The sequence below is a fragment of the Hesperophylax consimilis genome, chromosome 4 (genome assembly GCF_061612785.1).
Source record: "Hesperophylax consimilis isolate HC1 chromosome 4, BYU_Hcon_1.0, whole genome shotgun sequence".
Lineage (NCBI taxonomy): Eukaryota > Metazoa > Arthropoda > Insecta > Trichoptera > Limnephilidae > Hesperophylax > Hesperophylax consimilis.
Window position 1 is genome coordinate 26,504,721 of NC_142839.1, and position 14,261 is coordinate 26,518,981.

Here is a 14,261-nt window from a genome sequence, read left to right on the forward strand (position 1 = left end):
TTAGAACCCGACACAGTTCAAAGGTTACGGTTTCGCGTCATGTTCCAGGTTCTGGTTATACCTATGTACGGTTTTTCAAATTTCATGCGTTTGCTTGTACGTAAGAGTGCGTATAAACAGGACAAAATTTCCGCGAGCCGAGCCACGAATGACGGGAACGGAACAAAGCAACTGTTTGCGGTTGCTTTGTTCCTCTCCCATAATTCGCGGCTCAGCTCGCAGAAATTATGTCCCGTTTATACGCAACATTATGTTATGTACCTAATACGTATCTGATTTGCACGAATCATAAATATATGATTGATAAACATGATTTACATGTTGAAAACAGATAATGATTATAATATTACAATAATTTCCATAATATATCGCACGGCTGTAGGTTAACCATACCACTGCAGCAGAATTTAACTTCTTCCCTTTCACTGTAGAGTTATTTTTATTTACTTCGATCGTCATGAAAAACTTTCCTTTGTGTCCATACCACGTATTCCGATATTATTATGAATTTGCTATTATGCTATTATTATGCACACTTTATGATGAAGCGACTCGCAGTCCCGTTTTCAACAGGATTATGGCGGAAAAAGGAAGGGATCCCGTCTTTCCTCCATGAGGATTACCAACAATTTGAAGAGATTTTTAATAAAACGGCATTACTCATTTTTCTCTGAATAACCACGATTTATTTTCAAGAAAAAATGTTCACTGAGAGACGCTAAAACTTTTCAAATTACACTCGCTGACTGACTATCCCGACAAAACTAGCAAGAAAGATACCGAATTCATTTCGCCCGTTGGTTCCATTCTACTCGTTTCTGACCTGCTTGAACTAGCAGCTTTTGCTAATGGATCTGGCGTTGTTTAGTAAGGTAAGGGGTTCTATGTAATATCACCCTTTTCTACAACAAATTCCAGTATACCTGGCTTAGGCTTGTAGAATTTCCTAACTTTCTCAAAGTCAAATATAAGAGAAATAGAAAAAAAATATTAAGGACGGGTTATTTCACAGAATTTCAACAATTCATCAAATTTCAAAGTTGATTTTCAAGTTCTATGAAGATTCTATTCAAGTTCTGTTAATATATCATTATGGGCAAGTCGTTCTTCAAAACTGAAATAATAACAGATTATAGATCAAACAGGTCAGAAACGAATAGAATGAAACGAACTAAGTTACCTCCTTAGTTTCGCCTTTTTTAAAGAAATTCTGGTAAAATACTGGAATTCTTCGTTTTATATACAAGCCTCCAAACCCCGGACTCAACGTTGGCTGATTATGCCTGATTAAAAAGTTATGTAACATTATTATTCACGAATTTACACTTCCAGAAGGTACACGTACACGACCTTCTGTACAATGTTGGACATAATCAGATGGTAAGTTGTATTTAAATGAGAATAACAATTTTATATAACAGTTAATTAAACCTTCTTCGTTTTATTGTAAATTTACGTGTCTTGATTGCAAGTTGCGTGGAAGGATTTTACGTAATGCTTGTGTCATCAGTGCATAATCAGCCATACTCGATCCACTGCCGAATGAAGGTCTCCCCAGACACAGACACGTGTTACAAATCAACGCTTATTTGGGAGTGGCCTATGCAGATTATGTGTTGATGTGTCACATTATGTCTCTTAAAAAATGTAAAATATTAACAGTTCTCAGATTGTATCTCGTAACGCTCGCTTTTTACTTTATCATTCTATAGTCAAGTCTTTTTAACTGTAGATATGTTTTGATAACACTACATTGTGAGAAATAAAACTGGTACTTACCCTCATTATTATCCGAGGCTCTGTCCAACAAACCTTTTGCTGCACGTATTCGTATTTCACTTCTTGCAGTTCAAGAGAGATTGGTATGCCGCTACCCACTTTTTTAGATTGCTGTGAGGCTCTATAGAGAATTGAGCTATTTTGGAGCGCTTGCCCTATATTTCTGATGACTATCTAAGACAGTGTCATGATGTATTGTTCTCTCTTCCTGAAAACTCTCTTCATTCAAAAAAAAATACATCTGAATATTGATAAAACTGCATACAGTGGTTCAAATCCAATGAATCCACCCATATTTTATAGTTTATCCCATATTTGTAGGTTTTATTAAAAATATATATTTTAGGGGAAGCAATGTTATAACTTATAACAAATAAATATGTCGTCAGAGCAAGTTTCATTCCCAACACGACGCAATCTCTGTGAACAAGAAATATGCATTAAAAGGTATTGTCTTTTATTTAATTCGTAACTCTATTTTTTAAACAATAAAATTGATTTTATTTTAATAATGATGTTTAACGAGTATTATAAAAAAATTGTCACATCTGTTTCCATTTTACAAAATATCTTTAAAAAATATATTGGTAAATAAATATTTTTATATTACCATATTATAATTACTTTCAAAAGAATAATATTTTTTCCCGCGCCATTTCAACATTGCGTTCATGGTCGAACTGTTTCAAGTAGCGTCCGCAAATCGCTCCGATCGCTCCAGACTGCTGCGCATGTGCTCCGCTAAATTCCTCTAGTAGCGAGGTAGCGAGATAGTAGTTTATTTATGGTAGCGAGTAGCGACTGCTGTCAGCTGTCATTTATTTATGTGTCATTTGTTTGTTGCCGGTGTTTGAAAGTGGTTTTTATGGGTTAAAATGCCAAAGAAGTCCGAAGAAAATGACGAGGTTGTGTTTAAGCATGTTTATGAATATGGTGGAATTTATTATAATATCACAGAAACATCAGAAGTCCATGAGTTTTTGCAGTCTGGTAAGTTGTCATTTCGACCGTACCTACCTAATTTATTTGTTATTATTTTGTCATGTTGTATGTTGTGTCATATTGGTCATGCTAATTTCATATTTTGTTTACAGATTTAGACTACTTCGTAGAATATATTAGGAAAAATGTTAACTCGCGATCCGCGGACAAGACACAAAATCAAGGTAATAACAATATTGTTTAAAAACTTGCAAGCATCATTTACAAACTTAAAAAAAATATATTATTGGCTTACGCTGGATTTAGAACCCTCCACCTTTGCCTCGGCTTTGAAAAACCTCACCTTACTGCTCTGTAACGGACATAAAATTGTCATATATTTATTCATTGGTTAAAATGGTTATAGAGTAACTCTATAACCATTGTTATAGAAAGCCAGTGGTCTTGAAAACGTATTTATTAATGTACAGATGAAATATGATCCACTACAGAGGTAGATAGATACCTGTTGTCTTCTGTAACGCTTTTGTATGCTGATGTATGTATAGTGTATATGGGAATTTTTTATAGATTGTGACCCACTCTATTTAACCTATTAAATGAACAAAAATCTTTTTGTAACACTTCTCTAATTTGGTAGGCAGGTATGGGTCCCGCCGCCCGGGGATTACCGGGTATAACCGGTAACCGGGTATAACTGGTAACCAATAACCGGGAATAACCGACACATCCTCCATAGGTCATCCTAAGTGGTTCGCTAAGTTCGGTGACTTAGAAGGGATATCCGGGTTTATGGGGTGAGATCTGTCCGGGTCATCAACACCAACAGTCACCAACTGTATGGCGGGCAGGATCGGGAGAGACTGGTTAATAGAGACCCTTTGACCTTTCCAACTGGTCTCTCTCAATCCATCGTTTTGCACCGCAGCGGGAGGGATGGATTCATACATCCGTTACTTCTGGACGCATTGACCCCCGGATTAATACCCACCCTTCATACCCCTTTCCTTATCACAACTTTTACCCTAAAAAGCTCCCCACACATCATCACCAAAGAATACGTGGGCCATGAGGGAAATGACTTTTCCCCAGAACCTCCCGGGTGGTGTTAATGTTTTTTAAAAATCTCCAGAAATGTGCATTGAAATCAGTGAGAACGATAGATTTTATGATTGTTGTTTTAATTTCAGATAGCGATGACTGTTCCTTCCGCTGGACATCTCCTACAACTAAATTATTGCTGACAATGTATCTGAAGCTTAAGAAGGACTTTCACAATCCTGGAGTCAAGAAGAGACCTCTCTGGCGGGAAATAAAACAAGCATTCAAATCCCAAGGATTTGAATCTATTTCTGAAAGCACCTTAGACCGCAAAATAAGGAACATAAAGAGAAGATACAAAACAATACTACTACAAAATAACAGAAATAAATCTTCACGTCGGTCGTCAGTCAAATGGGAATTCTTTGATATATGTGAAAAAATTTTCGGAAAACATTTACTTTTTCCAAAAAATTCACACTCTGAAAATCCGCCACTAACAGAATCAAAATCAAAAAGAAATCAAGTGCCTCTAGAATTCAGTGCTGAAGATATAGACATAGACACCTCGGGTGACTATTGGTCTGAGGGATTAGAAAATTCTGACTTTCTGGAAGAAAACACACCAAACAATCCTTCAGAAGAATATTTGATGGATGAAACTGAACCGCTATATCTCAACCAACAATGGCTCGAAGTGCAAAGAGAGAAAACAGACACCCTGAATAAAATAGCACAATGCATGCAAGAAAATAATGAGATTCAGAAAGAGAGAAATGATATTTTAAGAGAGCTATTAGTTAATCGTAATGCCTTGAATCTAGGAAATGTGGAAGTTGGGGAGATTCTGGAAGGGGAGATTCATAAAAAATTTGATACTTGAAAGATTTATTTCTCTTGTAAATACTTATTTTTTAAATATTAGTGTAGTAAAACAATTTGTATGAAATGAGTACGAAAAAATTAATTATAAAAATATTAATTTTTATAAAATACATTTATTAATAGTTATTTTCAAGAATACATCAATAAAGTGCATTTGAATATAATGTGTACCTAAACCAAAACCCGTATGTTTTTTGTTGTTGTTGTAAATTTGTTAGAAAAATATTTACAAGTTTTTCTCAAAATATGGGTGTTTTTTTAAAATAATTAGGTGGCACAAAAATCTAGGATTATATTGAGAGCTTTAAAGATTTGGTGTTATAAATAGTAGTTTACAAGTGCTTTTTTCCAATATGTATTTGTGTTTTGATTGCTTTTCAACATTACGCTATTCATTTTATATACTATCAGTGTTACACTTGTAAGTAATCTTAAATCATTCCCTCCAAATGTTGTCTTAAATGATATGAACTCATTTGCAAATCTTAAAACCTAGTGATAACCTATGATCACGTAAGTGAAATTATGAACATTTTTTATATTATTAATAGTGTTGGTCCCCATTGGGAACCCTGAGGAACCCGGTCGGTAGCGGAATGTGTTCGGTAGTATCATATAGATTTTATGATTGTGTGTCAGTAGAAAAACATTATTTGGAAAAAGAATACGGTTTAGATATGGTTGGTCTGGAATCGTTGCTGCTACTACTTGTTGACGGTACAGAGTAGTCAGTGCCAGACCAAAAGGCGTGCATTCTTCTCGCCACGGAGCACACGTAAGAGATGCTAGGCCTTTCCATCGGCTCCGCTCGGATGCACACATCCACCAGATCGCGATACTGAAAGAAACACCAGGAAATGATGAAGACAATATAATCATATTTTTCAATGTTGAACCATATCCGGTTCATAGGATCATAAATAACTTGTCAAAAGGTTCGTATAATTAGTTAATGAAATTGAGTGTAGCTTAAAATAAAAAATGATTAAATAAAAGGAAGGTAATTTTTTACCTTTTCAGAGAAGGCGTACGTTGGAAGCGGCTCATATTCACACCGTTCAATTTTCTGAATCAGAGTAAACAAGTTCATTTTGTCTCCGTAGAATGGATTCTGCAATGCAGCAAGCTGGAAAAAAGAGGATACAAAATCTGAGTAAAACAATACTTTATTATTATACTAGCTGTACTCAGCCACGCGTTGCTGTCTGTCTGTGCAGATAGAAAAACAATAGCTTGGATGGTGCTGTTTTTTAAAAAAAAGCAACGTCCAATGTCCAACACATTACGTTGTCATTTTTTTACCTGTCACATGTGTATTCAAATACAACGTTGTATCTTCAAAATTTCAAAGCAATCGGTGAAAAACTTTCAGAGATTTAACATTTTGAACAAATGAAAATTAGCATTTTTATTTATTTTATTTTATATTATAGAAACAAACAGTACATGATTTACAGAGATGAAACAATATACAGGAATAAGATACTTCATTTTGAGTACCTATGATATGTTTCCTTGTAATGTCTGCTAAGTGGTATGTTTATTCCTTAATTACCATGTGACGTGTGTAATATATAGGTGTGTGTGTGATGTGTGTAATGTATGTGTGGGTGTTTGTGTGTGTGTCTGTATGTATGCGCATTGAACACTTTAAATTATTGACATGTTGCCACGTTTGAATTTGGGCAACAGTGAATCCGAAAAAATGTTGTTACAGTTAAGACAAATATTATTTAGAGTATGAAGAGCTCGGTTAATTGGCAAATTAGATGCTGTATTTTTTTTATAATTAAGCCTGTGGAATAGCACATTTATATAGATAGATGATACACCACATTCTTCACGGACTAAGTGAAGAGTTCCACTATGTTCCAGTATAATGTACCTATGATTATTTTCTTCCCAATGCGCGAGCAAAGACCTCGTGGCGGAACGGTTTGCTCGTTGGCTTTGAACCCAGGGGTCAAAATAAGTTTGCACCTCCTTCGTTAGTGGAAGATACCGGCATCTCCGTACCTAAGTAATCTGTCCTGATGAGATGCCACCATTTATAATGTTTAGTGAAGAGATCTGAATAGTCTGATATTTTGCAGCCTTGCTCTTTTTCTCAATTTATATCCCTGCTACAGTTAATGGATTTGGAGTGTAATGTTATTGAGTGAATGAATTAGTGAAATGCGTATATGATCATTCTTCGTACCGGAGGTTTCTGTTCTAAAATAATTTCTTCTGCTACAATAATTAATGGTTTGGAGTGTAATGTTAGCGTGTGAATGAATGACTGAAATGCGTATTTGATCTTACTTTGTAGAGGAGGCACCCCAACGACCTGATGTCCTAGCTGCAGTTATACCCCTGCTACAATAATTAATGGTGTGAAGTGCAATGTTAGCGTGTGAATGAATGAAATGAAATGCGTATTTAATCTTACTTCGTAGAGGAGGCACCCCAACGACCAGATGTCCGAGCGGAAGTTGTACCCCTGTTCGCGCACGCGCTCGGGGCTCATGTAGTAGGGCGTGCCCACCAGCGAATGCGCTGCCAGGGTCTTGTGACTGAAGAAACGGCCAAGGCCCAGGTCACCCAACTTGACGACCCCTGAGGCGGTGATGAACACGTTCGCTGGCTTGATGTCTACATAACATACATTTTGTATGTGTAATTTTCACAGTTTTTTGTAATTCTCGAAAAAAGTTACGAGACAGAAGATATTTTAATTTTATTTTTATGTTGACGACTAATATTTACTATTGACAATTTTTTGGATTTGCCGCGAAAACGACTTGCTTATTTTTATTCGTGAATATGGCAGCGTTACGTCACGCGGGGTAACGTCGGTGACAGCCATTGGCGTTTTCTATGTCATAATGACGTTGTAGCCAGTTGGAACCATTTTGGAATGTGCGGATCAGATCGTTTTTTAAATCAATAGTTATGAATGAAAATATTAAAAATACATATTTTTAGTACGATAATCATAATGAGAAAAATAAACCTTAAATCTTCCACACATTTTTAGCAGTATTCATATTATATGAATATACCCCATTTATGTAGCCCTCTTTTTCTCACCTCTATGCAAAATCCTTTTGGAGTGCATGTGCTCGATAGCCGAGCAGACCTGCACAAAGTACTTCCAGATGGTCTGCTCCAGTAGCAGCCGCCTCCGCTTGCGCGAGTGCCGCAGCAGGCGGGCCAGGTCCCCGGCCTCGGCCAGCTCCAGGACTATGTGCAGGCGGGAGGATGACACGAAGGAGCCGAGGTAGCTGATGATGTTTACATGGGACAGTTGCTGTAGAAAAGTGCGCCGAGATTAAAATTGTTTCTTATTGTTGTTAAATAAAGTATTCACCCATTGATATTAAAACCATACCAATAGAAAGTTATTTTCACTCTCCATTTCGTATTTTAGCCATTTCATTGAATTTTTGAATTTAAAATATTCAATTTTCAGATTAGTCCCAGAGAGAGGTTGTAGGTGACTTCATCGTTCTAGTATATTCTCTTATTTTCGTTTTCAAATAGGAGACATGTAAGAAGGAAGAGGACGATTGTCATAGGCCTGCTTTAGTAGATAACGACTCATTCGTTTTATTTCTCAAATTTTAACTAAAAGGGAGTAAGTTAATATAACAGAATAGAAAAATAAAAAAATAGTGGTAGTATAAACGTTATATATCAGACAAGTACAATTGAAACAGTCACATCCAAAGAATATATATCAAACTGACTCCATATATACTGACTTCAGTAAAGCATTTGATAAAGTAAACCACAGAATCTTAATACGTAAATTAAAATTGTTGGGAGTGAGAGGGAGCATGTTTGAATGGTTTAAGAGTTATCTGTTGGGAAGGTACTTAGCGGTAAAGGTTGATTCATTCACTTCTTACAAATTTGCGGCATCAAGTGGAGTACCGCAGGGATCTCATCTGGGCCCAATATTATTTTGTTTGTTCATCAATGACATAGTAAATATTTTTAGCAAAGTCAAAGTTCTGTTATTTGCCGATGATTTGAAGATCTACAGAATAATTAAAGATGATAATGATCGCGCTATTTTGCAGTCGAATCTGAATAAACTATTTGCTTGGTGTTCAGAAAATGATTTGCAACTAAATATTAGTAAATGCCAGATTATTAGTTTTTACAAAGGTAAAAATCCTCTTCATTTTTCTTATTTCATTAATGGCGCTAATCTTCTTCGAGTTTCACAGATTCTAGATCTCGGTATCTTATTCCACGAAAGTCTACAGTTTAACTTACACATCGATGAAACTACTAGCGATGCAATGAGAATGCTCGGTTTTATTTTGAGAATGGGGGCAAAGTTTAAAAATGTGTTAACTTTAAAACATTTATATTGCTCATTAGTACGAAGTAAAATAGAATATAATTCAACAGTATGGTCACCGTTCTACAAAGTCCATTCTCAAGCCTTAGAAAAGGTACAAAATAAATTTCTTCGGTACATCAATTTTAAAATGAATATTCCCATCGAATTTATAAATTATAATAACTTACGTACCGAAACCAGACTTCTCAAACTATCGGATAGAAGAGTTCTAACTGATATATTATTTTTATTCAAAATTATCAAATCTCTCATTGACAGCCCTGAATTATTGGAATTAATTTATATGAATGTACCTGCCAGACAAACTCGAAGCATAGACACTTTTAAATGTAACAATAACCTCAATACTAACTACTCTTTGTACTCACCAATTCCAAGAATTCATCACCTTGCAAACAAATATTGTAAACTTATCGACATATTTGGTGTTAATAACTTTGAGAGTTTCAAAAGGCAACTAATTTTAGACCTTTTTGCTAGTTATTAACTTGTAATATTTATTAGCTTAAAAAAAAGATCTTGTTTTCATACTTTGATTTACTAAACCATATTATTTTCTAAATACCTTATGAGTAAATTATATTTAGCTATTTTATTTATGTACATGTTACACTTAAATACATATACTGTCAACTTACTATGTAAAAGCCCGATAGGGCGTTAATAAATAATAAATAAATAAATATCCATATTTAGAATACATGGGCAGGTACAATTTACTATATATTTTTAAGTTCCATTGTGAATTCCAATTAGCTATACTTGTATGTCCAATAGCCATTTTCTTAGATTATATTTGACTTTAGTAGTACATAAGGTATTATTTTTGATTGCCATTGGTTGATTATTAGATATCTTGGGCACAATGTAGTTTAGAGTTATTTCTCTATACTTATTGGTACATTTTGGAACCACTAATCCATCATTTTGAGTGAATCTTGTGTTATGTTTATGGTAGACTCTTTCCTTATACAAGGAATCCGACGATATAATTTGTTTACTTATTATATTATAAAACAATAATCCTCTAATATGTAAAACATTCAAAGACTTATACATTATTTTGATGTGACTTCTGTTTGCATTTGTGTATTTATGGATTAATAATTTAATAATGGAGTTTTTTAACGTTTGTATTATATCTTATATTTGTTTTACGTGAATGTCCCCAAGACGTAATTCCATATCGGATAGTGGATTCGGCCAGAGATGATTAGATTAATTTTAAGGTACTTGTAGGCACGAGGTATTTTATTTTATAAATCCTACTTACTTTAGCCCGTAAATGTTTACAAACATTAGTAATGTGTACATCCCATTTCATGTAGCAGTCAATGGTTACACCTAGATATACATATTTTTCGACAAATTCAATTCTTCCACAGCAACAGGGCTGTGTAACATTTTTATGTATGCAGTCAAATGTGTGTATATGTAGCGAATGCGTTTCATTATATCTGGCGTCTGGAGATCTTATGTGCATAAGTTTAGGTTTTTTAGCATTTACTATGAGGACCGCGTCATTAGACCATTTCAGTAGGGCATTGAAATCAAGCTGCATAAGGTTCATTGCAGTAATCAGGTCTTCGTGTGATGAGTGCCGTATCGTCTGCATACACGAAATGTTTAACGAAGGAAAAAAATCTACTCATAATTGAAACATATATAATATAAAGGGTTGGCCCTAAAATTGACCCCTGTGCGACACCTGTTGAGATATTTATTTTTATCACACTTTGAATTTTAATTAAAAGCAAATAAGCCCAAGTGAAACACATTGCCTTTTCTATTTTATCTCTATCTCTATCATCTATTTCTATCATCGACGGCCGGCATAGTCCAGTGGTAACGCATTGGACTGCCATTCCGAAGGTCGCGGGTTCGAACCCAACGTGCGCAAATAAATTTTATTTGATTAATTTGTGTTATTTCACAATTAATTAATTAAAATAATATATAGTATATTTGCGGCACGTTCCAGAGTGGAAGATACTACCAGTATCGCCCTGGTGTAAGACCACCATTCAGAATTGAAACGTTGCTCCAAATGGCTTTAGCCGTGTTTAGTGACTAGATCTGAATAGCCAGGTACTTCCCCACCTTCCTCTTTCCCTTCCCCACTTACCTTCAGCCTCACAACATCCCCCAATTGGGGATGCCATAGTCTCACTGGCTCCAGACGGGAGCAGTTGGGACTCTTGTGAGGTATTCACTATAAAAAAAAAAAAAAATTTAAACTTTATACTTATAGATTCTTACAGATCACAACTGCGTTTCCACCACGGGCGAAGCCGGTAGTAGGTGTAGCTAATTTTAACATCCGTAGAGCAACTCTGTTCGGGATTTAACCCTTTCAGCACAGCATTTTTGTTTCCATATATAGACCATGTTTTATGCCTGATAACACTCTAAAAATATATATTTTAAAAATTTTTGTGTGTGGATTTTTTTATTTGTTTATTAAGTGAGATTTCAGAAAATTTCAGGTCTAAAAGGCCTATTTTGAAAAAAAAAGGAAAAAAAAAACTATCATACAAAGAATTAAACAATTTTAAAAAAATCACACTGTAACATGCATAAATATGAAGATAATACTAATAATCATCCTCACTGGGATCTCCCGTGCTGAGGATTTTATTTACATAAGATTAAAATTTAGTAGTATAGATAGTATAAAGCAATTATAAATATATTGAATAGTGTTTTTTCTGAAATAATTATAACTGTTTTTTTTGTTCAGTTGAGTCTGTATTTGGTGTCAGTATATTATTAATAAACATACAAAGATAGTAATGGATCTCAATAGCAAAAAAGCCGAAATTTGGAATTTTATTTTTATTTCTTGCTAGAGCAATCCCGATAAGTTACAAAACCCATTGAAGGACGAGAGGAACTTATGTTTTCGGTGTTAATGGAACAAGGATTGCATACTAGTAGAAAAACATACGTGCGCCGTGCGGATTATTCCCCACAAGCGATACGCAAAATACGAAGCAAATTCAAGAGATATTAAATTTTTTTTATGTTTCTGAGGAAGAGCTCTGGTGTTGAAATGGTTAGAGGAATGTTTGTTATTACCTGTAATAAGTTAATTTCCTTCAAACAGTCAATTCTTGCCGCTGCATCCACCATGTCATAGAAGTGCACCTTCTTGATGGCGACTGGCCTGTTGTCCTCCAGGCACACGGCCCTGTACACCTCGGAGAACTGGCCGCGACCTATTCTCTTCTCCACGTGGAACTGTTCCAGCGACCTGAATCTTCCGCCACTGGTCAGAGCTAGTTCGTCCACATCACTATTCGTTGTAAAGTCGTTTGGCGAACTCATTATGCGGTATTTTCACAGATTTTTTTGCGAATTAAAAAAAATTACAATAATAACGCCATTTTCATTATGTTGACGAATAAACTTTCTACAACGATTTCAAGTAAGCTATTTTTTATTTGTAAAAATAACGGTACGAACAACTAGAGACAATTTAAATAGGGAACGATTTAAAATACCTAAGGTTAATAAATAACATTTATATTCAAATGAATAATTATTATTGATGTTTCACAGAAAGAAAACCCTTACAGCATTAATCAATAAAACTAAAAAAACAGCTTGTACTTTCATAGTCCACTTTTAATGTTTTGTTTAATTTTGTGTTATTGCAAACACGTACAAACACAAATAGAGGCGTTGTTATACTGAAGTACAAGGTTCTATTAAACTTGAATAAATCAATATTGCATTCATGATTTCACGAAAAAGCTTAGCTTTATGCAGTGCTGTCATCTAGCAAGTTATTAAGGATTTCCGGAAACCCTTCGTTCCATATAAAAAAAACCTTAAAAATGAATTAAAGAATCTTTAGTGCAGTGATTAGAATATGATGAAATTCTTTAAGATCTAGGAAGAAAATATATTACCGTATATGTCGTAAAAATATTGAAAAAACCAACTTTTTTTTTTACCTAATAAATTGGTCTTTCCAGTTGCGGTGTTTGCTAGTGAGCCGTCAGGTCAGGTAAGAGATGGTAGACTGAATTTGCGGAAATTGCGATCTATTGAGCCTGCAAGCGACCAGAACGCATTGCTGCCAAGCGGGCAGGAAGCCAGCTTTTTGCTGATCTGTGCAGGTCGTGCACGAATTTTGACCATTTATGATTCTCTCGCTTTGATTTGCTCTTTTGTTATACCCCGATCTGTTTTCCGACTTTTTATCGTCGAACTGTTTTTGAGCATTGTCGACTGAACCACGGCTTTGAGCCCACACCAGTTTCTTTAACAGAGGAGTGTATGAAGCCAATTTCCTTGGGACATCTGGAAGGATCCGAAGTCTGAAAAACAGCTGACCACGGGAAAAATTGAAATGTGCCCGCACACCAAACCAATCTGCTTACCAGTAGTGCCACACTTTTCTCTTCAGCGTCTCGTTATGCGATTCGAAGTTAACAGGGATTGATGTCGTCACCAGGCAATGGTCGGACGATCGCAAAGGCGCTGTTACCTCTATCCTATATCCGTGTGGCACAGTGGTCTAACAGGTTGAAGCGGTGAGTCTAGACATCAGGAATCCTTTTAGGTTCCTGAACCATTTGTTCCAATCCGTGGCAAAGGGCAAAGGATTCCGCCTGTCGTCCAGCCAAGTTTGTTGATCCTGAGATCCTGTTCATAACGAACCATGGTTGAACAACTCCTGTTGGTCTTTTATATAACTGGCATACAGAGCTCCGGGCCAATAAGGACCCCTTCTCTTTCATCATGAGTTTAAATTGGTTGTTGGAAAAATATTTTTGGTAACTCCTGTTGGTGGGCAAATTCCGCAACACCTTTACCATCTTCTAGTACTGACGCCTGTTGGCAGGCAATCTGAAATTTAATCGTTGACGTACGTATCACGGAGAAAACTTACTGATATGAAATATTATTAATTTATTAAAAATCTGGTCAACTTATTAGTTTTCCAATTAAAAACGGGACTGAAGGCCTATAACGATTGATTTGAAAATTTTCATAACAAACTACCAGTAAAGCATGAATATGTTATGAGGAAATCGGAACACGTGTCCTTACAAGTAGTAATATTTTCGCATCTGCAAGGCCACCTGCGTGAACAAGTTTTTATATATATTATGAACATTTTATTTTAACAGTATCTTGATAAAAAGCCGAACTCATTTTTTTCCGTGTACGATTCACCGTAAAATACAATAATATATATTACTGTATAAATGTATGGCAAATTTAGGAATATATCCTCGTAGATGCA

The 14,261-nt window shown here is 35.4% G+C and overlaps 3 protein-coding genes across 3 annotated transcripts in view; 1 reads left to right on the plus strand and 2 right to left on the minus strand.

Annotated features, from left to right (window-relative positions):
• Positions 1–1,859, minus strand: part of LOC149424471 (cytochrome b5) — a 44,901-nt gene extending 43,042 nt beyond the window's left edge. The window contains exon 1 of the mRNA XM_089651611.1: positions 1,780–1,859. Coding sequence (XP_089507737.1) covers positions 1,780–1,785 — 6 coding nt within the window. The 5' untranslated portion in view covers positions 1,786–1,859. The remainder of the gene's footprint in view (positions 1–1,779) is intronic.
• Positions 1,860–2,556: 697 nt separating this feature from the next.
• On the plus strand, positions 2,557–4,821 carry LOC149424472 (uncharacterized). Its single transcript, XM_089631376.1, has 3 exons — positions 2,557–2,769; positions 2,874–2,945; positions 3,912–4,821. Exons 1-3 carry the CDS (start codon positions 2,655–2,657, stop codon positions 4,643–4,645), a joined length of 921 nt encoding a protein of 306 aa, XP_089487502.1. The 5' UTR covers positions 2,557–2,654; the 3' UTR covers positions 4,646–4,821.
• A 475-nt stretch (positions 4,822–5,296) lies between these two features.
• On the minus strand, positions 5,297–12,331 carry LOC149424473 (serine/threonine-protein kinase Nek7-like). The gene is made up of 5 exons (XM_089631068.1): positions 12,083–12,331; positions 7,720–7,939; positions 7,079–7,281; positions 5,660–5,773; positions 5,297–5,485 (listed from the first exon to the last, which is right to left on the minus strand). The coding sequence occupies exons 1-5, from the start codon at positions 12,329–12,331 to the stop codon at positions 5,297–5,299; spliced, it is 975 nt and encodes a 324-aa protein (XP_089487194.1).
• Between the last annotated feature and the right edge of the window lie 1,930 nt (positions 12,332–14,261).

What these genes read in the sequence shown, in the direction of transcription:
- LOC149424472 (XM_089631376.1), top strand. Translation starts at nt 2,655, where the DNA reads ATGCCAAAGAAGTCCGAAGAAAATGACGAGGTTGTGTTTAAGCATGTT. An exon ending in CCATGAGTTTTTGCAGTCTG is followed by an intron (nt 2,770 to 2,873) that starts GTAAGTTGTCAT and finishes TTTTGTTTACAG; the next exon opens with ATTTAGACTACTTCGTAGAA. An exon ending in GGACAAGACACAAAATCAAG is followed by an intron (nt 2,946 to 3,911) that starts GTAATAACAATA and finishes TTTTAATTTCAG; the next exon opens with ATAGCGATGACTGTTCCTTC.
- LOC149424473 (XM_089631068.1), bottom strand. Translation starts at nt 12,331, where the DNA reads ATGAGTTCGCCAAACGACTTTACAACGAATAGTGATGTGGACGAACTA. An exon ending in AGGAAATTAACTTATTACAG is followed by an intron (nt 7,940 to 12,082) that starts GTAATAACAAAC and finishes ACTTTTCTACAG; the next exon opens with CAACTGTCCCATGTAAACAT. An exon ending in CAAAAGGATTTTGCATAGAG is followed by an intron (nt 7,282 to 7,719) that starts GTGAGAAAAAGA and finishes TATGTTATGTAG; the next exon opens with ACATCAAGCCAGCGAACGTG.